At 42.6% G+C, this 24,589-nt stretch overlaps 1 protein-coding gene across 6 annotated transcripts in view; it reads right to left on the bottom strand.

Moving 5' to 3' along the window:
* Window positions 1-24,589, bottom strand: part of raf1b (Raf-1 proto-oncogene, serine/threonine kinase b) — a 78,589-nt gene that overhangs the window by 1,393 nt on the left and 52,607 nt on the right. For all 6 annotated transcript variants that reach the window (XM_055648217.1, XM_055648214.1, XM_055648216.1 and 3 more), the window contains exons 9-16: window positions 22,992-23,119; window positions 21,962-22,079; window positions 14,549-14,633; window positions 11,209-11,385; window positions 9,058-9,104; window positions 6,133-6,251; window positions 4,463-4,594; window positions 1,822-1,956 (exon numbers count right to left, since the gene is read on the bottom strand). In XM_055648217.1, coding sequence (XP_055504192.1) covers window positions 1,822-1,956; window positions 4,463-4,594; window positions 6,133-6,251; window positions 9,058-9,104; window positions 11,209-11,385; window positions 14,549-14,633; window positions 21,962-22,079; window positions 22,992-23,119 — 941 coding nt within the window. The remainder of the gene's footprint in view (window positions 1-1,821; window positions 1,957-4,462; window positions 4,595-6,132; window positions 6,252-9,057; window positions 9,105-11,208; window positions 11,386-14,548; window positions 14,634-21,961; window positions 22,080-22,991; window positions 23,120-24,589) is intronic.

The raw sequence follows: 24,589 nt of genomic DNA, 5'->3' as shown, positions 1-24,589 counted from the left end.
ATGATCCAGCTTCGCGGCAAGAGGGCCTGAAAACACCGGGTTGGCTGAGGAGGCCAGATATAGGCCACGACATCGGGTGGACTATGAGGGGGAGAACTGGTTATTTTTAGTGCCTTCCCTCACAGTGAATTCTGCTGTGGGGGGACGTTTCATGTTGATTTCTATAGTGTACTGTTTCTGTGTCTTTTTTCTTTTTCTCTTTTTTTTTTGATTTGTATGGATTTATTGCATTGATCTGTTCAATTAATTTAATCAAACTCTGTAAAGCACTTTGGTTCAAATACTGGTTTTGTTGAAAAGTGCTATATAAATAAACATTATTATTATTATTATCTTGCCGGAGATGCGATAGTTTTCCGGATCGTATCTCCAGTCGCTCTGCGGCCTAACATCCTGAAGCTGGTGGTCTTGCTCGAGACTGACTGAACCCTATCGCAGGGCTGTGGACTTAACATCAGAGCCTACAATCCCTTGCTTGGGATCGATGCTCCAGCGGATTCCACCGTTGAGGAGCTCGCAGTCTCGGGGAGAGACCGAGGTCGGGAAGCTCCAAAGTCACAGAAGGTTCGACTAGCCCCGACCCAGGGTCCGATCGCCCAGCATGGGCAGCTGAGTTCCCCCTGATGTGGGAGCTTGATCACCGACGCAGAGGGCCCGACCGCCTGCTATGGGAGCCAAGATCGCCCTGTCAACGGAAGGCTCGAGGCCCCCGACCACGGGAGAACAAAGAAGGGAAGAGATTGAACTTTATTTTTGCCTTCCATCACAGTGAGGAATGTGGAGGAGTCACTGTGGTGGATGTTTATGTTAAAATGTATTTTATGTCTTGTTGCTTTTTATTGGTATGACTATGGCAACTCAAATTCCTTGTATCTTGCAAAACATACTTGGCTAGTAAAGTATGATGATTATGAATATTCGTAATAGCTTAAGAAACCTTTTATGTTAAAATAGTGCAGGAGTTATCCATTTGACTATTCAATAGAAATCTACTTACAGCAAACCCTGAAATCTTGAATATACATTATGTCAGGTTGCTGTTAATCACTGTTTTTTTTACCTTATTCTGCATTTGAATTCTATATTACATAAATGCACTTCTAGTCCTTTGGATTATTAAAACGATAAATTTAACACATCTGCATGATGTAATGAACTTGTAGAAATAGGAATCTTGTGGTAAAAGGCAAACTAATAATGCTGAATTTTTTAAACTCTTGTAACTTACAAATCAAAGCCAAAATGTTGTTTACAGATAATATTTATAACAGGTTTACAACAGACATAAGGGACTGAATGGTCTTCTGCGCTAATGATCGCAAGAGTGAATCAGAAATATAATAGGATGTTCAACGTTAAGATTTTAAAACCTTATGTCTTTCTAATTCATTAGAAGCCTCACCTGGAAATGAGCTTCAATAGTGCTTATTTTGAACATTTGCTCAGTTGATCAAAATAGGTTATTCCATTCTTGTCATTCGAATAGGCCACAGATTTATCAACTGTGACTTTGGAATCAATAACAAGTAATATAATATAAAAAGATAGACACAAAATGCTGGAGTAATTCAGCGGGACAGGCAGCAGCTCTGCAGAGAAGGAATGTTTCGGGTCGAGACCCTTCCTCAGACTGAGAGTCGGGAGTGGGTTCCACCCGAAGACGTCACGCATTCCTTCTCTCCAGAGATGCTGCCTGCCCCGCTGAGTTACTCCAGCATTTTGTGTCTAGGATTTAAACCAGCATCTGCAGTTCCTTCATACACAATAAAATGCAAGACTTGGTTTACAGCTAATAAAATCAGTTGATTTCCTTGCTCTTACCTGGGGAAAGAGAGGCCGCTCATCCTTGTTCCTGTTCAAGCAGTTTGCTACAAGTCTTTTCATTGCTTTTGGGCAATTTTTGTAGAGTTTACTGAGGTCAGGCGTTAAAAAACCTCGGCCCACCATGAAAATAATCTAATCACAAAAACAAACGCAAATTTTACTGTGATAGATTACACCAAAGGATAAACAAATGTAGAACAATGAAAAATGTAAGAATGCTGGTTTTTGATATAGACTGTAAATAAACTGATCGAAAGCTAATTTGCAGTTCACCGATAGAAGTGACACTGGGAAAAATTATCTTTCTGAAAGATCATATCAATAATTCAATATTTCAGATATAACAATATTTTTAGTGGTGTCAGATATGGTTCGATACAATAATTAGTGTTTGGAGATTGATTAAAGCAGGGATGATATAGAAATTATAGCGTGTTTCAATGATTCATAGTTGAGCATCATAAAATGCCCAATGTATGAAGTTCCAACTTGTTGCATCTGAAATACCATGTGGAGGAGTGTAATTGCAGGATTAACTCTGCTGCAATACTGACATCTACATAGTAATACTGATTCACATAGTAACAAAACTGATTTGAAATTTGCAAAGAAATCAAAGTTTTAGACAAGCAAAAGGTGAAAAGGATAGGTTGCTGCTGGATAATATACCAGATGTAGTCCAAAACCATGGATTGACTGTTCCAGCCTCACTTCTCAGCCTGCACAGATTTACAGTGCCCTCCATAATGTTTGGGACAAAGACCCGTCCTTTATTTATTTATCTCTGTACTGCACAATTTGAGATTTGTAATCGAAAGAATCACATGTGGTTAAAGTGCACATTGTCAGATTTTAATAAAGGCCATTTTTATACATTTTGGTTTCACCATGTAGAAATTACAGCAGTTTTACAGTGCCTGCTTAATACAGCTCTTCCTTTCAGTCAGCAGCAGGTTTTGCTGAGGCGATTTATTATTATTATAATTATTAGTAGGCCCCCCTCGGTCATGACAGACCATGGATGATGCATCCTGGTTGGATGCAAGCCTGGGCGATGTCATATAATAATAATAACTTTATTTATAAAGCACTTTAAACAACTGCAGTTGCCACAAAGTGCTGTACATGAGAACTCATGGACAAGAAGTTATTACAAACCATTAAAAACCGTAAAACAAAGGACTATAAAACAGTAAAAATTAAAAGACATTAAAAGCACTAAAAACAGGAGCAATGTCTCAGCCAGTGTTGAAAGCCAGAGAATAAAAATGAGTTTTTAGGGTGGATTTGAAGATGGACAGTGAGGGGGCCTGTCTGATGTGCAACGGCAAGGTGTTCCAGAGTGCCGGAGCAGCAACAGAAAAGGCTCTATCTTTAGTCACGTATTATGTAGTGTTGGAGAGATTCGATTTCTCATTTGTTCAATAAAGCCTGTAAATTTTAGACTTGCTTTGAGTCTGTCTTGGTTTCTGTTTTCTCTCATCAGCACACTCCGGTCAAGTCAACCTTTTATCATATCCCACCCAATTTCCGAGGTCTAGAACCCAGGGGAATCCCTTTTTTTTGTATTCTCTCTCTTGGGAACCGCTCGAGTGGAGTGGTGGCCGTTTGACCCTCCGACAAGGGAGAGAATAACTCGGGCAGTGGGGCCCCGAAGTGGAGCAAAGGGAACCAAAACCCCTACACTGCCTGTAAGTAAATAGCGACCCCACTCCACTGGCTTCGACCAAACGGCAACCTATTTTTAGTTAAGGCCAGTTTTGATTATGTTGAAATAATCGAAGCAACCTAGAAGAAGCTCGACTATGCGGAAACCACTTTCGACCATTAGGGGGAGTGACCAAAACCTCCGGTGTCCTCATGGAAACCTTGGTTCGTGGGCAAAGTCATCAGAGGTTTCCGTTCAGGTTTCCTAAGTGAGACAGGGGCATTAGGGGCTCCGACTCCGGATTTTCTTGAGGTGTACTCCTGGAGCCTTTTCCATGACTGGATATGGCCATAAAGCAGTGGAGGTTTTAATTCAGAGTTTTCCCTCTCCTAAATGGACTGCCTTCCCAGGCTGACAAGCCCCATCTCCCATCTTTAATAATTATTAAAGAAATATATATTTGTGTTCTGCCAAAGTCTGTCTTCTGTGCGTACAAAGTAAAAAGCAGACTCGATTGTTCATAATGTATCCCAGGGAAAATGGGCAACTCTGTTCTTGAAACCTTTCTAGTCGATCTGGCACAGTCTATACTGCGGCAGTCCAAAGGCTAAAGAGCCCGAGGTGGGGTGAAAAGTTTCAAAGGTGATGGAACGACTAGGTGCTGAGAGCTCTCTTACACCTGCATGAAGGAGGCAATTAACACACCTGAGCAATTACAAACACCTGTGAAGCCATGTGTCCCAAACATTATGGTACCCTGAAATGGGGGGGGACTATGTATAAATACAGCTGTAATTTCTACATGGTGAAACCAAAATGTATTAAAATGGCCTTTAATAAAATCTGACAATGCACTTTTTTTCTATTACAAATCTGAAATTGTGGAGTATAGAGGCAAATAAATAAATGATGGGTCTTTGGCCCAAACATCATGGGGGGCACTGTACATCAATTTCTACTTTAAAAACATTGAACAAATTGTTGAGTTACCTGATCTCGGTTGTTTACGTGAGAGTACGGCAGCTCTCCTGTCATCAGTTCAAACAGCACAATACCGTACGAATAGACATCAGACTGAAAACTATACGGATTAATTTCCTCCATTCGGATGACCTCTGGTGCCTAGAAACAATTCCAAAAAAAGGATGGACCAAACGTTTCATTATTCAAGGTTTCACATGTTTTAGAAAATATACAAATTCCAAAATTATTCCTAGTATTTTAATAAAAATTATAAAATTGTTCTATTATAGATAGATTCCGAACCACAACAATACTACAGGACATTCCCTTTAAAAGTGGGGAAGAGGGGCATATTCCAAATGAATCCAGGCTGCTCACTAATTTAAGCAGTAGGCAAGGAGTTACACGTACTAGTGAGGAATTGCAAAGAATTTGAAGTACTATGGAAATAAATACATGATTTAGCAGCGCAAAGTGGCAGAGAATTGCACATTACTAAATTATTTATTTGATCTGCTCCTCCATTCAGGAGAATAGTTTGCGGTCTTAGAAATTAATTTTCAGTTGTTGATAGTAAATGCCCAATGTAGAAGTGACAGGATCCTGTTATCCACTTCCAAATTAAGGTTCAATTTTGAGTGTGAACATAAATAACCACGAACACATTTCTATACCTATTTCTATACCTCAGAATGAATCTCGGAATATCCAAGCTTCTGTATATTGCTGCATCTATTTGCATTACTCCAAGCAAAGCATGTCAAATTTCACAGCTCCAATACCCATTTAGTTACTTACCTTCTGAGAAATAAATGGGCTCCTTGTGCCTCCGATGAAAATGAAACATTTCATACTTTTAAGAACAGTGCAAGGCTATTTACAGGGTATTCGTCAAGATGTCTACATTATCCCATTAAGGGAATCGAGAAAGGATCTAAGTGAAAGCTCGATGATTACACTTTAATCTGCTTCCATTGTCACATTTTAGAAGAAATTGCACACTTTAATAGATTTTCTATATTTGTAACAGTAATCAGCTCTCCAGAACACTGCTTGCATGGCATCTATAAATAAAGTAACACAGTTGCTTATGCCCAGCAATACAAAATATTATATTTCCTATCATGATCATTCAGAAACAATTATCCCTGAACATAATATAGACAAAATATTGGAAAGAAGGAATGGGTGACGTTTCGGGTTCAGACTGAGTCGGGGGAAAGGGAAACAAGAGATATAGACGGTGATGTAGATATAGAACTTCTTCCTCAGACAACCCTGAGCATAGTATAGTACATTTCTACGCAGTCACATCCACCGCCAACAATCTTTCCATATTTTGACACGATTTTAACAACGGAAGTTTAATGCTGAGTTTGGAGACTGGTTTAGTAGAAGGGTGATTGGTTATTTAAGAATTGCTCAGATCATGAGTGGAATGTTTTATAATGTACTAGTTAGTTAGTTTATTGTGTATTATTAACAATACACAAACATCTTACTATTCTCTTGCTTAATGTACAAATATTTGAAGCAGAAAAATCTTGCACTTTGACTAAAGGGGCCACATTAAAAGATCGCATTGAATTAATTTGTTTAACATGTTCTCTGGATAAGATTCATGCTACTAAGAAATGTAAAGTCACATGAACTAACTATTGAATCGGTGATAAAAAAAAAAGCTCTTAATTCCTCACCATCCACAGAATGGATCCCGTTGGCTGCCCTACTTGTTGAGACCCACTCCATCGAGATTTCACAGTGGCTAAACCAAAATCTCCAATCTTCACAGTGAGGCCTTCGTGAAGGAATATATCTGAGCATTTATTAAGGAGAGCATCTTTCAACAGTGGCAGAGTGTTGCCAGAAAATAAAGTCCCATTAGTACAAATATAAATACCAAGAAACTATTAAGTTATCTTTTCTTATGATATATATTTTCTTTGGAAATATTACCATCTTGTCCTTCATTACAATTGACTGAAGTTACACAAAATAAATTAAATATTCTGCCTGGGCATCTAATATACATGACAGGGAGTTCAGGTTCAGCACAGTGTAAGAAATCATGGATATATACAATATTTACAATATTACAATACTTTTATTCATTGTCATTTGAACCTCAAATGAGGCTCAAACAAAACTCTGTTACTACAGCCATACAAAAAGAAACTATTTCTACAAGACACACAATTTAATTCACACAAACATCCATCACAGTGAATCTCCTCCTCACTGTGATAGAAGGCAAAGTCTTTTCTCTCCCCTGTGTTCCGTTCTTCTCCCGATGTTAAAGCCCCAGGCGGGCGATGGTAAGTCCCAAGGCCGTTAAAGCCGCGCCAGGCAATGTACGGCCCCGCTCCAGGTCTTAATATCTCAATGTAGGAGCCCTAGGCGGGCGTTGGCATGTCCCGCGGCCGTTAAAGCCACGCCGGGCGATGTAAGGCCCCGCTCCGGGTTGTTCCAACCCCGCGATACAGCCCTGATGGAAGCCATCAAGACTATTCCAACCCAAAATAATGGCATTTAGTTTAATCCCAATATCGAGCAGTTGGGCCTTAGTATTTTTATGTTAGTTGATATTTTCTCACAATAGAAGAGGGCCTGAATAGAATAGAATTCCCATCAATCCTGTTTCCCCACTTATTTCCCTGTATCAATTTTACTCCAAGGGTAATTGATAGCAACCAATTAACCATCTATTCTATGTGGCACTCTCAGGCAGTTTCAAAATCTGCCTCCATCATGCTCCAAATTCATGCTGTCCTTTTCTCAAATGGTCTTTGACCAATCTACCAATTAACCTGAGCTCTGCTGTCTAGTTATTGATTTCTGTAATCATAAGGCCTTTGTATTTACTTTTTTCTGGGCCTTAGTTTTGTTCGCCTCCTTAAAATCTCTTCAACATTGACCTCTCCCCCACCCTGCCGCCCCTCAAAACCGACTGCCATGTTAATTCAGGTACCACTACTAAACTGCTTATTTCTGGCTTCCATCAGTACTTAGGTCACATTATTTATACATATCATGATAAGGAGTCTGTAACCGAGGCCTGTAGAACCTTCATGCATGCAGCTCCCCACTCACTAATATTCACATTGACTAATACACTGGTGCTTTCTGCCATCAAACTAACATATTCAATTTGCCAGTTATCTTGGATCCCATGGGTTTTAACTTTCCTGATCAATATGGCACATGGAACTTGCTAAATGCCATTCCGAAATCTATGCTACATCAAATGGTCTGCGATCAGAGAGAATTGACCACTGATGAAAACCACAATTAATATCAAGCTTTGTGCTCCACAGTAATTTTCCATTCTTGAATTGATGATCAACGCAATGTCAAGAAAGGCCCAAGCATTAGGGGGCAATATACAACTGCCATTAGTTTGGTTATGTACTGACGGTGCCCTCCATAATGTTTGGGACAAAGACCCATCATTTATTAATTTGCCTCTGTACTCCACAATTTGAGATTTGTAATAGAAAAAAATCACATGTGGTTAAAGTGCACAATGTCAGATTTTAATAAAGGCCATTTTCATACATTTTGGTTTCACCATATAAAAAATTACAGCAGTCCCCCTATTTCAGGGCACCATAATGTTTGGGACACAGCAATGCCATGTAAATGAAAGTAGTCATGTTTAGAATTTTGTTTCATATCCTTTGCATGAAATGACTGCTTGAAGTCTGCGATTCATGGACATCACCAGTTGCTGGGTGTAGAAACATATATATAAAACATAGAAAATAGGTGCAGGAGTAGGCCATTCGGCCCTTTGAGCCAGCACCACCATTCAATATGATGATGGCTGATCATCCAACTCAGTATCCTGTACCTGCCTTCTCTCCATACCCCCTGATCCCTTTAGCCACAAGGGCCACATCTAACTCCCTCTTAAATATAGCCAATGAACTGGCCTCAACTACCTTCTGTGGCAGAAAATTCCACAGATTCACCACTCTCTGTGTGAAAAATGTTTTTCTCATCTCGTTCCTAAAAGTCTTCCCCCTCATCCTTAAACTGTGACCCCTTGTTCTGGACTTCCCCAACATCAGGAACAATCTTCCTGCATCTAGCCTGTCCAACCCCTTAAGAATTTTGTAAGTTTCGATAAGATCCCCCCTCAATCTTCTAAATTCTAGCGAGTACAAGCCGAGTCTATCCAGTCTTTCTTCATATGAAAGTCCTGACATCCCAGGAATCAGTCTGGTGAACCTTCTCTGTATTCCCTCTATGGCAATAATGTATTTCCTTAGATTAGGAGACCAAAACTGTACACAATACTCCAGGTGTCTTCTCTGGTGATTCTCTGCCAGGCCTGAATTGCAGCCATCTTTAGCTTATGCTTGTTTTAGGGGCTAGTCCCCTTCAGTTTTCTCTTCAGCATATTAAAGGCATACTCAAATGGGTTCAGATCGGGTGATTGACTTGGCCACTCAAGAATTGACCATTTTTTAAGCATTGAAAACTCCTTTGTTGCTTTAGCAGTATGTTTGGGATCATTGTCTTGCTGTAGAATGAACCGCCGGCCAATGAGTTTTGAGACATTTGTTTGAACTTGAGCAGATAGGATGTGTCAAAGGTTAATGATCAAATAAAAAGGATACTGTTTGACTTCATGTCTCTGTGGATGATGTTCTTTGCATGTAAGTAACTGTGTGGGGGGAGAAACAAAATGCAAACGAGAATCAGGTTATTCTGTTCAATTCTGATGATACATCTGACCAGTATGGGCCAGGGTGGTTGACACGGTGGCACAGCGGTAGAGTTGTTGCCTTACAATGCTTACAGCGCCAGAGACCCAAGTTTGATCCCAACTACGGGTGCTGTCTGTACAGAGTTTGTACGTTCTCCCCGTGACCACATGGGTTTTCTCCGAGATCTTCGGTTTCCTCCCACACTCCAAAGACATACGGGTTTGTAGGTTAATTGGCTTGGTATAAGTGTAAATTGTCCCTAGTGTGTGTAGGATAGCGTTAATTGAATGGGGATCGCTGGTCCGCGTGGACTCGGTGGGCCACGCTGTTTCTGCGCTGTATCTCTAAACTAACTAAACAGTAATCTATCTCCCTTTTGTTTAAGAAGGAACTGCAGATGCTGGAAAATAGAAGGTAGATACAAATGCTGGAGAAACTCAGCGGGTGCAGCAGGATCTATGGAGCGAAGGAGATAGGCAACGTTTCGGGCCGAAACCCTTGGTTTCGGCCCGAAACGTTGCCTATCTCCTTCGCTCCATAGATGCTGCTGCACCCTCTGAGTTTCTCCAGCATTTTTGTGTACCTATCTCCCATTTGTTTTCTTTCCAAATTAAGCCAAACCCATATTTGTCTTTCACGTTATAGTTACAGCAGTGCAGACTATGTCAGTCCAAAGAGAGCATGCCAGATATTTTCTCATATGCTCTGGCCAGCTCACTGAACTTTATTCAATAGCGATCAAGAATCTGTGGCCACCATCATTCTATGCAACACAAGTAATCTCCCTGGTCAGTGATCCCGCACTTAACACTACCCGACACACACTAGGGCCAACTTTACATTTATGCCAAGCCAATTAATCTACAAACGTGAACATCTTTGGAGTGTGGGAGGAAACCGAAGATCTCTGAGAAAACCCATGCAGGTCACCGGAATGTACAAACTCTGCACAGACAGCACCCGTGGTCAGGACTGAACCCGGGTCTCCGGCGCTGCAAGCGCTATGAGGCAGCAACTCTACCGCTGCGCCACCGTGCTGCCCTGGACTTCTGGAATTGTGGCATCACCTTCTCATCCCCTGCCTCATCACCTCCTATATTCACTCACTGCCTCTAGGAGTTTCTTCTGCATGAGAGATTCTCAGAAAAGCCACAAAATATAATCCCGAGACATATATGGATCCAGTATGTTAACCTGACACCGCCACATATTATCCAGCTACTCCTCGCTTCAGTCTAAGACAAGAATAACCTTCTACTTTCCACTTCAGCCAGCAGATTGCTTCCATGTTACATAAATTGGACTCTAAAAGATATGCAACGGAGCTGATCAAGGAATTCACAGGCACACACTGTATGACATTTCTAGGTTCCTCTAGACTGGGATCTGTGCAGCAGGCACCATAATGCAAGTCACATTATAAAGTACAGTCTTCAATCTGCTAGCAAAAATAAAAATGAAAAAACTTTTTATGATTAATGTTGAATTTTACAAGCTTCAACTAACCCATTTACCACAATATTTCACAAGCAGCCAGTACATCCATGATTTGGGCTCACTTTTTCTTCTCATTAGCATAGCCTGACCAACTGTGAATGTACATCTCTGCATTGTGCAATGTTTGTTTTGTCTCTCTCTAACTGTGCTCATCTCATATCTGAAGAAGGGTCTGGACCTGTTTCCTTTGCTCCATAGATGCTGCCTCACCCACTGAGTTTCTCCAGCATTCTTGTCCACCTCATGTCTTTTTACCTTCCTTTAACCGGGTTCTCACCACAACTTCCCACATTAACCGATCAACCAGGTAATGGTTTATATCGTACCAACCCTGGCCTCATCTTGGAGACATTCCCTTCATCCTGTCTATCCCTCCTGCAAATTGTTTTCTCTTCCCTATCATGTCTGACAATGGGTTTTCAATATGAACTGTTTCTCTTTCCATAGTTGCTGTCTGAACTTTTAAGAGTTTCTAGCACTATATTTTCTTCCACCACAACAAACTCTACTCGGATCCAAAGTCGTCACTGAAATGCAGAAGTGAGTTTACGACGCAACACTCACTCCATTCCTTGGGCTCCCTGCCGAGCAATGTCGATCAGTTGAAACATCTCCAGCTTGACTTCCTGGACGTGCAAGTGTTGGTAGAGGCTGCTGCCTTCACACCACTGGGTGACAATAGCCAGGTTAAACTTCGTCATGTAGCCCATAAATAGCAAAATATTTACGTGCCGTGTTTTCCTGCAAGGCAAAGGAGATGGTGATCGACTTCAGAAAGCGGAGCGGTTCACATTCCCCAGTTTGTATTGACGACGCCGAGATGGTTGAAAACTTCAAATTCCTAGGAGTCAATATATAACCAACAACTTCCCCTGGACCAGCCATATTGAAGCAACGACCATGAAAGCACACCAGCGCCTCTACTTCCTTAGATGGATTAGGAAGATCGGCATGTCACCTTACAACTCGCTCCAACTTCCACAGATGCGCCGTAGGAAGCATTTTATCAGGATGCATCACAGCTTGATTTGGGAATAGCTCCATCCAAGACCACAAAAAATTGCAGCGAATTGTGGACGCAGCCCAGACCATCACATAAACCAACCTCCCTTCCATTGACTCCATTTATACCGCACCATGTCTCGGCAAGGCCAGCAGCATAATCCCATACGAGTTGCACCCTGGCCAATCTTTCTTCTGCCCTTTCTCACCGGCAACCTCATTTTAATTATAACTGGCCTATATTCCTCCATTTCGGGGTGGGTGGCACGACTCACGTCGCAGCGGCCTCTGCAGTCCGTCTGTCTTTTATTTATTTATTTTTTGTCTCGTTTGAATGTGGTTCTAGTGTTTTTTTTAAACTGAGTGTGTGGGGGGTGGGGGAAACTTTTAAATCCTTTCCCTGTACGGAGAACCTGACCCTTTCTTTGTCGGGTCTCCATTGTCGTTGGGGCCGAGCACCGTGGACAGCCTCCAACCGGAACAACCTGGGACTCCAGTCGCGGAGCCTGCGGACTTACCCACCATCACAGAGCTGGCCGAGTTCGGAGCGGGAGGAGCGGTGGTGGCGCGCTGCTCCCGCTCCGAACTACCGCTGACCCCGGAGATTCAGAGGCTCCAACTGCAGGTCTGGTGGACAGTGACACCGGGAGCCCGTGGGTCCCTGGTGGGAGACCGCTTTTCGGGGCTTCCGCAACGCCGACTTTTCCCTCCCGAGTTGCGGGGTTAAGGATAACCTGGAGCGGGGCCTTACATCGCCCGGCGCGGCTTTAACGGCCGTGGGACTTGCCAGCGCCCGCCGGGGAGCTCCAACACCAAGACCCGGAGCACGGCCTTACATCGCCCGGCGCGACTTTAATGGCCGCGGGACACTTACCATCACCCTCTGGGGGCTTTGACTCGGACATCGGGAGGAGAACGAGGAGTGCAGGGGAGAGATAAGACTTTGCCTTCCATCACAGTGAGGAGGAGATTCACTGTGATGGATGTTCGTGTAAATTGTGTTGTGTCTTGGTTCTTTTTCTTGTGTGTATCTGCAGAAACCAAATTTTGTTTGAACCTCAATGAGGTTCAAATGATAACAAATAAATAGTATTGTATTGTATTCATTCCTATCCCCAAACCTATCCAAAAACGTGTTTAAATGCTGTGATTGAGCTTGTCTCTACACCCTCTCTGGCGGTTTGTTTCATGTACCCACTACGTTCTGTGTAAAAGATCTATCCCACAGATCTTTAAATATTTCCGTCTCACCATAAAACCCCCTCAAGTTGTCAACTCCCCAACCTTGTGAAAATAACTGACTTGCTCCCTTTGGAGGTCCTCGTAATCTTATAATGTTTTGTTAGTGCAACCCTCTGCGTCCTGCGCTCCATTGAGAACAATCCCAGCTGATCCAATCCCTCCTTGCTTCTAAAGTCCTCCATTCTGGGCCACATTCTAGTGAAACTCTTCTGCACTCTTTCTAGTGCGAGTTTATCCTTTCCAGTGTCATGGCCAAAACTGCACACAATATTCCAAGTGTGGCCGACCAACGTCTTGTACAACTGCAACATGATGTCCCAAAAATGGTCAACACCTCTATCAATGGAGACAAGCAAGCTAGATAGCACCTTCACTACCCTAACCACCTGTGTCACCATTTTCAGGAATCTATGACCACGCATCCCAAGGTCTCTCAGTACATCAGTGCTTCTCAGGTTCTGGCCCTATACTGTACAAGTCAGGCCACAATTAGTCAGCATCCAATCTGCTGGAGGAATGCAGCTGGTCAGCCTGCATCTGCGGGTGGAAAGAAACATTTCTGGACTCCCAACAAATTGCATCTGCTGTCTCTCGATCCTCCAGTATTATATGATGTGTGATATCTGAGCACCACAGTTGTGAAACGGTGATGGGAGAACATATAACATGGAAAAACTCTCACAGTTGGTTCTTTAGCCTTGCATTTTACCACAGCTTAAAATGTTCCTCCAATTCTGACCGTTTATGCATATTTCCTCACTCCATACCGTCAGATGTCTAGACATTAAACTTGGAAGAAATCCTTTTGTCTCTTTCTGGGTGTTAATTAAAACCCAATCTCTTTGACCAAGCTTTTGGTTAGCTGTTTACCACAGCCTTATATGCCTTACTGTCAAATTAATCACGTCTTTGAAGTGTTTGGGTTTGTTTTACTATGTTCAAGGCTTGATGTAAATGCTACTTTTCATTGTGATCGTGGTTTGAGGCAATCTGGTTGACTCCTCCTCACTGCCGCTGCCCCACTGCCCCACTACTAAAGGCAAGAATCTAACCCAGGGGTGGGGAACCTGCGGCCTAGGCCATTAAGTGCGGCCTTTTGGATAAATCCAAATTTTGTAGATCAAATCCTTTTATTTTTATTAATATGTTATTGTTCGTCTTTTATTATTTTATTTTAATCTTAAAGTGAACGTATTTAAAATACCAAAGAGTAAAAGAAGATTCAACAAAATAATCCTCCCCGACTGATGGCCACAATTAATACATTAGTAAGTCATGAGGGCTATTTTAACAAAATAATGTATATTTTGAAGTATATCTAATTGAAGTTTCTTGGATGCGGCCTTATTAGATTACAGCTAACTTGGTGCGGCTTTCCAACATGAAAAAGTTCCCCACCACTGGTCTAACCCGTTTCAGAATCATCTTGCCAAGATATATGAATCAATATACCCCATTCAATTTTCCAACTAGTCCTTACCTATCATTGAAGATTTGAACAATTAACCATGAGTGGAACTGAGTGACTAGTGAAAGGGAAACCACTCCTCAAGGACAATATCTCCCAAATATAAAATAACAAAGTAGTCTTCATTTCTGGAGTATTACTTCAATGGAATATTGGCCAAGACCCAAGCACAAAACATCGCCTTTTTCCTACCTTAGAACCTGAACTTCATTGCGAAAAGCCTGGAGTTGTTCTGGTGTTGGATCAGTCACCCTTAGAATCTTCACAGCTACATCACCTGTAATGCCCAAGATGAGAAGATATCTAATCAGTTAAATGAATGAACGATTGATCAGCCTGCCATAACCCGTGACTTATGATTTTAATTTAATTCCCAACCCTGGCGTGCAGTAGCCCATGAAATATTCTCCATCAACATATCACGTCTGTACGTTCCTCCTAACGCTTCTGACCTGTTTCGCATCATGTGCTCATGATGTTTAATACTCTGACCAGGCAGCTACTGCTTTGACTGTTGGTATAAAACTATTACTGGGGATGACCAAGTTGTTTGGTCTCAGGTTACTAATATTCAACCTAGTCCAGCCACACACATTATAAAATGATCTGAAAGAATACTACTTTACAAAGCAATGAAATCATTAACTGGAATCACAGTGCAAAACCAATGCAGGACTGACGATATGAACTAACCTCACCACAAGTCACTTCAGACAATTAACTTGTTATTAAAATCTCCTTTAAAATTCTTTAACTTCTATGATGAAAAATGTTTTTAGAATTTTTAACTGGAGAAATGGTTGTTGATTTTTAAATCTTTGGACTTTAGAATTTCTTCTCAACCCAAACACAGGTTAACAAGGACTGGGATGGCACGATGGCTCAGTGGTACAGCTGCTGCCTCGCAGCGCCAGAGACCTGGGTTTGATCCTGACTATGGATGCTGTCTGCACCTAGTTTGTACAGTCTCCCTATGACCTGCATGGGTTTTCCACAGGTGTTCCGGTTTCCTCCCACACTCCAAAGACATACAGATATTGGCGTAATTGGCTTCGGTATGAATGAAAAATTGGCCCTAGTGTGCGTAGGATAGAGTCAGTGTGAGGGGATCGTTGGTCAGCACGGACACGGTGGGCTGAATAACCTGTTTCTGTGCAGCATCTCTAAGCTAAGCTAAAGAAAAATACAAATCAGAAATATGGGCACGGATGTGTTAAGCTTTATGCAACATAAGGAAAGAATGTGAAATATAATCTTTAATCATTTTGTTCCAACTATCCTATCATTTGAATCTTAAAGGATAGGAAAACTTTTTAAAAATAGATCTTCTTAGTGCTTTCCAGATGCTCCTCTGTTTTATCTCCCTTGAGTTACATGAGCAGATCATCAAAGTGAGACCAACCTCGAGCTCTTTAGCCTTTGGACTGCCGCAGTATAGACTGTGCCAGATCGACAATAACTAAAGGTTTCAAGGACAGAGTTGCCCATTTTCCCTGGGATACATTATGAACAATCGAGTTTGCTTTTCACTTCGTACGCACAGAAAACAGACTTTGGTCAAACACAAATATATTTTTCTTTAATTATAATAATAATAATAAATGGCCTCAGCAAAACATGCTGATGGCTGAAAGGAAGAGCTGTATTGAGCAGGCACTCTAAAATGGCAAAACTACCAGGGTTTACAGTCATTAGTCTGTGAAAATAACAACAGCTACAGGATTGCTGTTCTTGCATATTTGGACACTGCACCAGTAGGTTTCTGTCAGTGGTTTGACATAACCATGCAAGTGAACATGGAGTTCAGTGAAGGAGTGCAGACTTGGGCTAAGTGCCCAGTGCTTGTGGAGGGGGGGGGGGGGGGGACGGGGGGGGGGGGGGGGGGGGGGGGGGGGGGGGGGGACTGTGTGAAGTTTCTGTGCCACATCTGAGGAGGCAGCAGAATGTTTTCCTCCAAATTGAATATGTTCCTTGCCTTTCTCTACAGGGACAGGGGGCGAGACCACAACTGGAATCTGGTGTACAGTTCTGATTTTCTCCACCGAGAGCTCCTTCGTGCAACAGGATGAGTTGCAAAAACGTTTCAACAAATTGTTTCCTGAGCTGCAGAGGAGATTGAACAGACCAGGCCTTTATTCTCTAGAGTTTAAAAGAATGACGGGTGATCTCACTGAAACATACAACATCCTTGTAGAGCTCAGCAGAGTGCATTCAATAAATGTTTCCCATGGATGGGTCGTCTAGAATCATTGATCAGAGTCAGAAAATAAGCTCATTTAAGACTGAGATGAACAGCAATTTCTTCATCTGGATGTCATGAACCTTTGGAATTCCCTACTGTGGAGGCTGTGGAAGCTCAGTCATACATGTTCAACAGATCAATAATTTTAGATATTAAGTTATTCACATCTTAATATAGGAATGTAATGCTAAGATTTAAAAAATCCCATGAAGTTATTTAATGGGAAAGTGGAGGTGAGGGGCCAAATGTCCTATAACTGGTTATATTTTTTTATATTCTTAAACGAATGCCTGCGACCCTTGACTATGGTGAAGTAACTGCCCTGAATGTTCATTTCCTTCATTACTGCCTCACTGTGGCTGCAGTGTGTAACAAAATGCACCTGGATTACTCATCCAGGTTACTCCAATATCACCTCCCGAACTCAAGACCTCCATCGCCAGGAAGAACAAAGGCCATAGGTGCACAGAAGCACCACACACGAAAGTCCCCTGCAGGTCACACACCATCCTGACTTGCGGAAGTATATCGCCAGCCCTTCATCAGTGACCAAATCCTGGACTCCCTGCCAAAGCAGGTCCAGACTAGATAAGTAGCTCAGCACCACCGTCTCTGTGCTGGTCTTGCCTGTGATGCCTAGATCCTAAGAGAGAACTTTGAAATATTTTAAATGACATCCACTTGTCATCCAAGCAAGACCTTTTAAATGGTTTGCTAATATAGTTTTTTTTTCAGAACCTTTGTTTCCCAGTTTTTTTTTTGGATAGGGTGAACTTGTACTTTTAAAAAAGTTGAAACTTCCAATTCATTGTGAACTTGAGACATATCTTGTTATTTTATTTCCTTATGTCAATGGAGTTTTTCTTATCAGCCCCGCATGATATTTCTTTGACACCTGCTTGACACTATGATATTGGAAGACATGATGTAGAAACATCTCCCAAGCGTGCATTCTTTTCCCCATTGGAGGTCAAGTGGCCATGCTGTTGCTCTGTTGTTGTGAAGTAGATACACAACGACATTGAATGCCATGTCGCCTACAGGAATGGAGGCACAGAGAAGAGAGGCAAAATAAAAATCAACACAAGGCAATGCATCGGTCAAAGACTGATGCTTGAAGTGTTGAAACAATCAGTCTAAAGAAGGATCCCAAGCTGAGACGTCACCAATCCATGTTTTCTAGAGATGCTGCCTGACCCGCTGAGTTACTCCAGCACTTTGTGTCTAAACGTGGGTGAAGCTTTGGATTCCCCGATACAAATTACAAATTAGGGGCTTCCTGTAAGTTCTACAACAACCCCATTTTGGTTTCATATCCCCCGTGACCAACAGGAGCACCAAGGATCATGGAATATTGCAGGACACCACTGATGCCACTTCCATAGTTTCCCCACTGTGTCTGCAAACAGAACGCATGCAGCTGAAAATGACACAAGTGCTTGGAGAGGACTTTGGCTGATGTGGGCAACATTACCTAAGTGGGTAACCCCTTCATCCTAAAGCAGGGCTCTACAGGAACTGCCTGGCTGAAACAGATGAAAAATATGCTGGAAAAGCTCAGTTTACCAGCCAGCATCTCCGAATATAGAAAAGCTTAGTTTTTCAGATCAATGGCTTTACGTTAGAAAGATCACTCAGTCATAGCTAATCAGTCTCAAACATTGGCTTTGTTTCTCTCTCCACCATACTGCTGGTTACTTCCAGTATTATCCATTCTTATTGTCTATAATTGTGTTGTCTCCATCGTTGTCAAGCCCCCACAACCCCTGCCCCCCAGCATGCAACTATCACCAGACATTCCCCACCCACTCGGCAACCAGACGCAGCACCACCCGCCCACAGACACACTCTCAGCCACCAATCCCACAGACAACAACCAGCTCCTGGCAACTGCGAACTACTTACTGGCAAGCCTAACCCTCCGACTGGCAACCTCACCTCCCGATCTCCATGACTCTCAGCAGCTCATCCTTGCCAGACTCCTCCACAATTGCCTCAACCTCAGCACCTCCAATAGAGGTACAGTGCAGACACAGGTCCTTCGGTCCATCGGGTCCGTGCCGACAAGCGATCCCCGCACGCTAACACTATCCTACACACTCTGGGGACAATTTGCAATTACACCAATCCAATCCAATTAACCCAAAAACCTTGCGCCCTTGGAGTGCCGGAGAAATCCCACGCAGGTCACGGGGAGAACGTGCTGACTCTGTACAAACAGCGCCCGTCGTCACAATCAAACCTGGATCTCTGGTGCTGTAATGCAGCAACTGTACCGCTGTGTCAGCGTGCCAGCTCTCCCTCCTCCCCACAACTCCAGGTCTTGCTGTCATTCACCACCCGTCATCCAGACACACTCTCAGACTCGCCACATTTGCTCTGCATTTGCTACGCCAGAGAAGCAAAGGGGTGAAAGCACCCTGGGTACATGACTGAATGCCACAAACTCAATTTACTTTGCTTCACTGGGCCAGCCTACCTCTCAGCAAGTGAGTAACAAACATTGCTGTTTGGGAAACACTCAATCCTCAATTTAAGATAGAGATGGATTTCTGGACAATGTGTTGAGCAGCAAAATTTTGTGATTGAAAAAAATGCTTAGCTAAACGAATTCTGGGCATTTTTGTAAATGTATTCCCATGTGCAGAGCATTAATTACAGCAATAAATAGCTTCATAAATTGAAAACACACACCCGAGAAAGTTTGGTACCAGAGAGAAAATCTGCAAATGAAGGACTTGTTCTACATGCAACGAGGATAAAAGATGTGTGATATTCATTTCACTTGCACTTTATGTGCAATGTGACAAATAAAACCGTATTGTATTGTATAATAGAATGATTTACAATGAAGCAGAGAAGACAAAGTTGGCATTTAAAATGATGCAACCATTGATAGAAAGACTTTGCCCTGTATGAGTGGAGCCAGTGATGAGGGGTTGCCATTTTTAAATTCTGCAGATCTAAACAGAAATTTTGCAGAGGAAATGTGCGCTATTGTTGCAGCCAGCAGTGCTTTATCATGGGAAGTAACAGAAGCAATCTGTATGGAAAGCAAATGAAGATACAAGTCTATGGCCAAAAGTTAGGCAGATTAATTCTGGGTAGCTTCAGGAAAGTTCCAGTGCATATCTTGTGAGTTGGTACAAGCTTTTAAGCCGTTCCAAACTCCAGAGAGCGGCACGGTGGCGCAGCAGGTCGAGTTGCTGCCTTACAGCACTTACAGCACCGGACACCAGAGTTCGATCCCAACTACGGGTGCTGTCTGTATGGAGTTTGTACTTTCTCCTCTCACATTCCAAAGACACCCAGGTATGTTGGTTAATTAGCTTGGTGTGTGTAGGATAGTGTTAATGTGTGGGGGTCGCTGGTCGGAGCAGACTCGGTGGGCCAAAGGGCCTGTTCCCTCACAGTATATCCAAACTAGACTGTAAAGCTGCAATACTGGAATGAACATGAACGCAAATCTAACTCTGGAACCATTTTTCATTTTCACTTCGAAGTAAGCCTGTGCGTAATTCAAAATTGCTCTACTCTGTTACAGCAGTTTTGCAAACTTCCTCAGCTAATCAGACTAAACAAACCATGCGTTATCATCAACAGTCAGGAGGCAGGCCAATACACCCACAATCTCAACACCCACCCAATGCGGTCAGTGCTGCCATTCCAAGCCATATTCTCTCCAGTAAACCATAGGCAAGGCTCTGTGTGAACGGCCACTGTGGGTAGCTGTTTATTTATTAAACTTTCAGAAGGGAATTGAGCTGAATGTTAAAAAACTGGCTTTGTAACCCCTCTGTAAAATGCCAAAATATTAATTTACATTTGAATGTAGGAGCTTTAGATTTCAAATCGTACAAGCCAATGGGGAATGTGAATGGCATAAGACAGGGTGCATGTGGAGTTATGCAAACAATAATATTTCATCCAGGATCATAACATATAGCTGATAGATCTACCTCATACACATAACGTACAAATTGCAACCAAGCACTGCACCAAATAGTTCCAACTTTCCCTGAGGAAAAGTCTCGTTTAAATGTACCTAAGAGTTCAAAATTCTCATTTAAATCGATTTTAAGATTCAGTTCTGGTTTAGGTAATTTGTTGCTTTAAAAAGTGTTTTTTGTCACTCATATTCCCAGATCTGATCTGCCATTGCAGGTAATGGGATGCTATGGATATGCACCGGGATAGGTCACACCTTCCACTTTCCCTTCTTTCCTACAGAGAGAAATGGCGAAGACACGGAGACAGCAGCAACATTATAGGACAATATAATGTGCTAGATATGTCCAAACTCATGGACCGACAGACTAGAATGGAACATGTGGAAGTGAGGACGCCGCTGCTGGGCGCAGGAACAAAGTAGGACCCAATGTGGGGGGGGGGGGGGGGGGGGGGGGGGGGGGGGGACTGCTGAAAGTGGGGATTTGTAACTTTGTGGGCAGCTATTTGCATACCCTGGCAAGATATGCAAGCAAATAATGTTGCTGTGACTTGTCACATGTATTCAATTCAACAATTTATGGCACCCAGCCTTGCCAATTACATACATTTTCAGCGCAGAAGGAAACCATTTAGGCTTCCATACATTATTTCTCTGGTCTCAGTCCACAGCCCTCTAGATCGCAACTCTTCAGATATTCATCCTTAAAAGCACTGTCTTTAAACACAAAGCAAAAGGGTTCTTCTACTGCCCCACAATTCTAGGCAGTGTTACAAAACCATGCTAGCCTTGATCTTTTTTCTCCCTCAAGAAACCTCTAATCCTACCACCAATTAAATCTACATTCCCTAGTTATCAACCACACTGCCAAGGAAAATATTTCCTTCCTGTTCACCCTTCATAGGCCTCTCATAAATATATCTACCTAATTCAGAGGCTGGCCTATGCGACAAAACATCAGCAACTCTGCTGCTGTACAGTGAAAGGTTTACAAAGTTGGGACTGAGGTATTTTGTTGGGCAAAAACAGCCTGTGTTCAGCATGTGACTGTGCCCCATCTGATCCAAGAGTTCTCAATGTACAACATTGGGGAATGATTTAGTTCCATAAAATATCATTCACATAACATAACATAACAGAAAGTGAAACAAAAAGGCTACATTATGTGCAAAATAATGACACGTCTTTTACCTTGAAAAAGCTATAGAACTATAGTTCAAATAGGTATATTCCTTGACACGTTAACAAATCTCTGAAAACCAGAGTTCCATCACTCAATCACAAGGCAAGATTGTCCAGCAGTTTGACCGGGGATAATAATTGAGCCGTTCTGTTACCAATGATACCAAATTAATCAAATAATTTCATTACAATTAATTGGCAATTGCACATGGAAAGATGATCGGATTCTTACCATGCCATTTTCCTTTAAATACTGTTCCAAAAGATCCAGTGCCAATTCTCTTCAATAATACTACTTCCTCCCCTTTTATTTCCCAGTAGTAACTGGAATCGCGTTGAACTCGAGGTCGCTGTAACATATAATGTGGTGTTCAAATCAACAAATCAACTCTGTAAATTATGGTAAAAGGTGCAACAAATATTCACAGTGAAATGTTGATCAGTTAACCTTCAAATTTACCTGATCAATATGTTTCATTTATCACTTTATTAATTCAACTTTATTAAGGGCAGCACGATGGCACAGTGGTAGCGTTGCTGCCTTACAGCGCTTTCAGCGCCGGAGACCTGCGTTTGGATGCCGACTATGGGCGCTATCAATACAAAATGTGTACGTTCTCCCCGTTTTGTAAAGGACTAATAACGCTGGCAGCTAAACGCTGGCAGGCTTGGTAAATGTCAAAATGATCCCTAGTGGGTGTAGGATAGTGTTAATGTGCGGGGATCACTGTTCGGCGTGGACCCGGTGGGCCGAAGAGTCTGTATCTCTAAACTAAACTAAGAATCACAGAATCAATGCTCTGTGCTGTGCTTGATGCTGCTAATTGATTTACATATATGTCTGGCTACAAATATTCAAGCGGAGCCATTGTCAACCTTGAACTAGTTTAAGAAAGTGGAATGCAGACTCTTAATGCGCAGGAAAGAACTGCAGATGCTGGTTTAAATCGAAGATAGACGCAAAATGCTGGAGTAACTCGGCCTGGCAGGCAGCATCTCTGGAGAGAAGGAATGGGTCACATTTCGGGTCAAGACACTTCTTCAGACTGATGTCAGGGGAGAGGGAGGTATAGAGATAAGGAAGAGTATAGATAAGGAACAGGATATACACTTCCTTATCTATGTACCTCCCTCTCCCCTGACTCTCAGTATGAAGAAGGGTCTCAACCCAAAACGTCACCCATTCCTTTATGTCTACACAGACTCTTCATATAGTTCTATATACAATAATATTTTGGCCACATCAGTTTTCTTGCACTTACTATTTTCTTTGTTCCTTCAGATGTTGCTGATGGTCTTCGGTCTCTATGCGTCTGAACGGGAGACTTTTGTTTAGAATCGCGTGTTGGGCTGAGGCTGGGTGGACTATTGGATATTGTTGATGAAGGAGCTGGAGAAAAACATGTGGTTTAATGTTATAGCTGGGCTTAATATTTTATTTCAATCTTTCCACTGGCACTGAAATTATTTTGGATTTGCACTGAAAATTTATAGGTCGCAAGGTCAAAAGCAAAAGACCCATCAAGTCGACTGCCATTCAATCGTAGCTGATCTATCTCTCCCTCCTAACCCCATTCTCTTGCCTTCTGCCCATAATACTTGACACCTGTACTAACCGAGAATCTATCTGTCTCTGCCTTAAAAAAATATCCATTGACTTGGCCTCCACACCCTTCTGTGGCAAGGAATTCCACAGATTCACCACCCTCTGACAAAAGAATTTCCTCCTCATCTCCTTCCAAAAAGGAACAAACTTTAATTCTGAGGCTGTGACTTCTGGTCTTAGTGGAAACATCCTCTCCACATCCACTCTATCCAGGCCTTTCACTATTTGGTAAATTTCAATGAGGTTTCCCCCCCAGCCCTCAATGCGCATTTACAATTGCCTTGGCAAAAACCATGTAGGGATCACACTGAAACGTGTCTGCCAGTGGCAATGGGCATGTGAATGTGCAGCAGAGCTTGCGTTACTCCAATCCAAATAACCCTGGACTTAATGCTCGAACAGTGGAGTGGCGTCTATCATAGAAACATAGAAATTAGGTGCAGGAGTAGGCCATTCGGTCCTTCGAACCTGCACCGCCATTCAATATGATCATGGCTGATCATCCAACTCGGTATCCCGTACCTGCCTTCTCTCCATACCCTCTGATCCCCTTGGCCACAAGGGCCCCATCTAACTCCCTCTTAAATATAGCCAATGAACTGGCCTCAACTACCCTCTGTGGCAGAGAGTTCCAGAGCTTCACCACTCTCTGTGTGAAAAAAGTTCTCCTCATCTCGGTTTTAAAAGATTTCCCCCTTATCCTTAAGCTGTGACCCCTTGTCCTGGACTTCCCCAACATCGAGAACAATCTTCCTGCATCTAGCCTGTCCAACCCCTTAAGAATTTTGTAAGTTTCTATAAGATCCCCTCTCAATCTCCTAAATTCTAGAGAGTATAAACCAAGTCTATCCAGCCTTTCTTCATAAGACAGTCCTGACATCCCAGGAATCAGTCTGGTGAACCTTCTCTGCACTCCCTCTATGGCAATAATGTCCTTCCTCAGATTTGGAGACCAAAACTGTGCACAATACTCCAGGTGTGGTCTCACCAAGACCCTGTACAACTGCAGTAGAACCTCCCTGCTCCTATACTCAAATCCTTTTGCTATGAAAGCCAACATACCATTTGCTTTCTTTACTGCCTGCTGCACCTGCATGCCTACCTTCAATGACTGGTGTACCATGACACCCAGGTCTCGCTGCATCTCCCCCTTTCCCAATCGGCCACCAGGCTATCAGGGGAGCACAAAGAAGCTCGGACATTCTGCACGGGCAAGCTGCCTGTTTAACATTGACTTGCACTGCAACAGAGCTA

Source organism: Leucoraja erinacea, chromosome 16 (assembly GCF_028641065.1).
Source record: "Leucoraja erinacea ecotype New England chromosome 16, Leri_hhj_1, whole genome shotgun sequence".
NCBI lineage: Eukaryota > Metazoa > Chordata > Chondrichthyes > Rajiformes > Rajidae > Leucoraja > Leucoraja erinaceus.
This window is presented reverse-complemented; position numbering and strand designations above follow the sequence as displayed.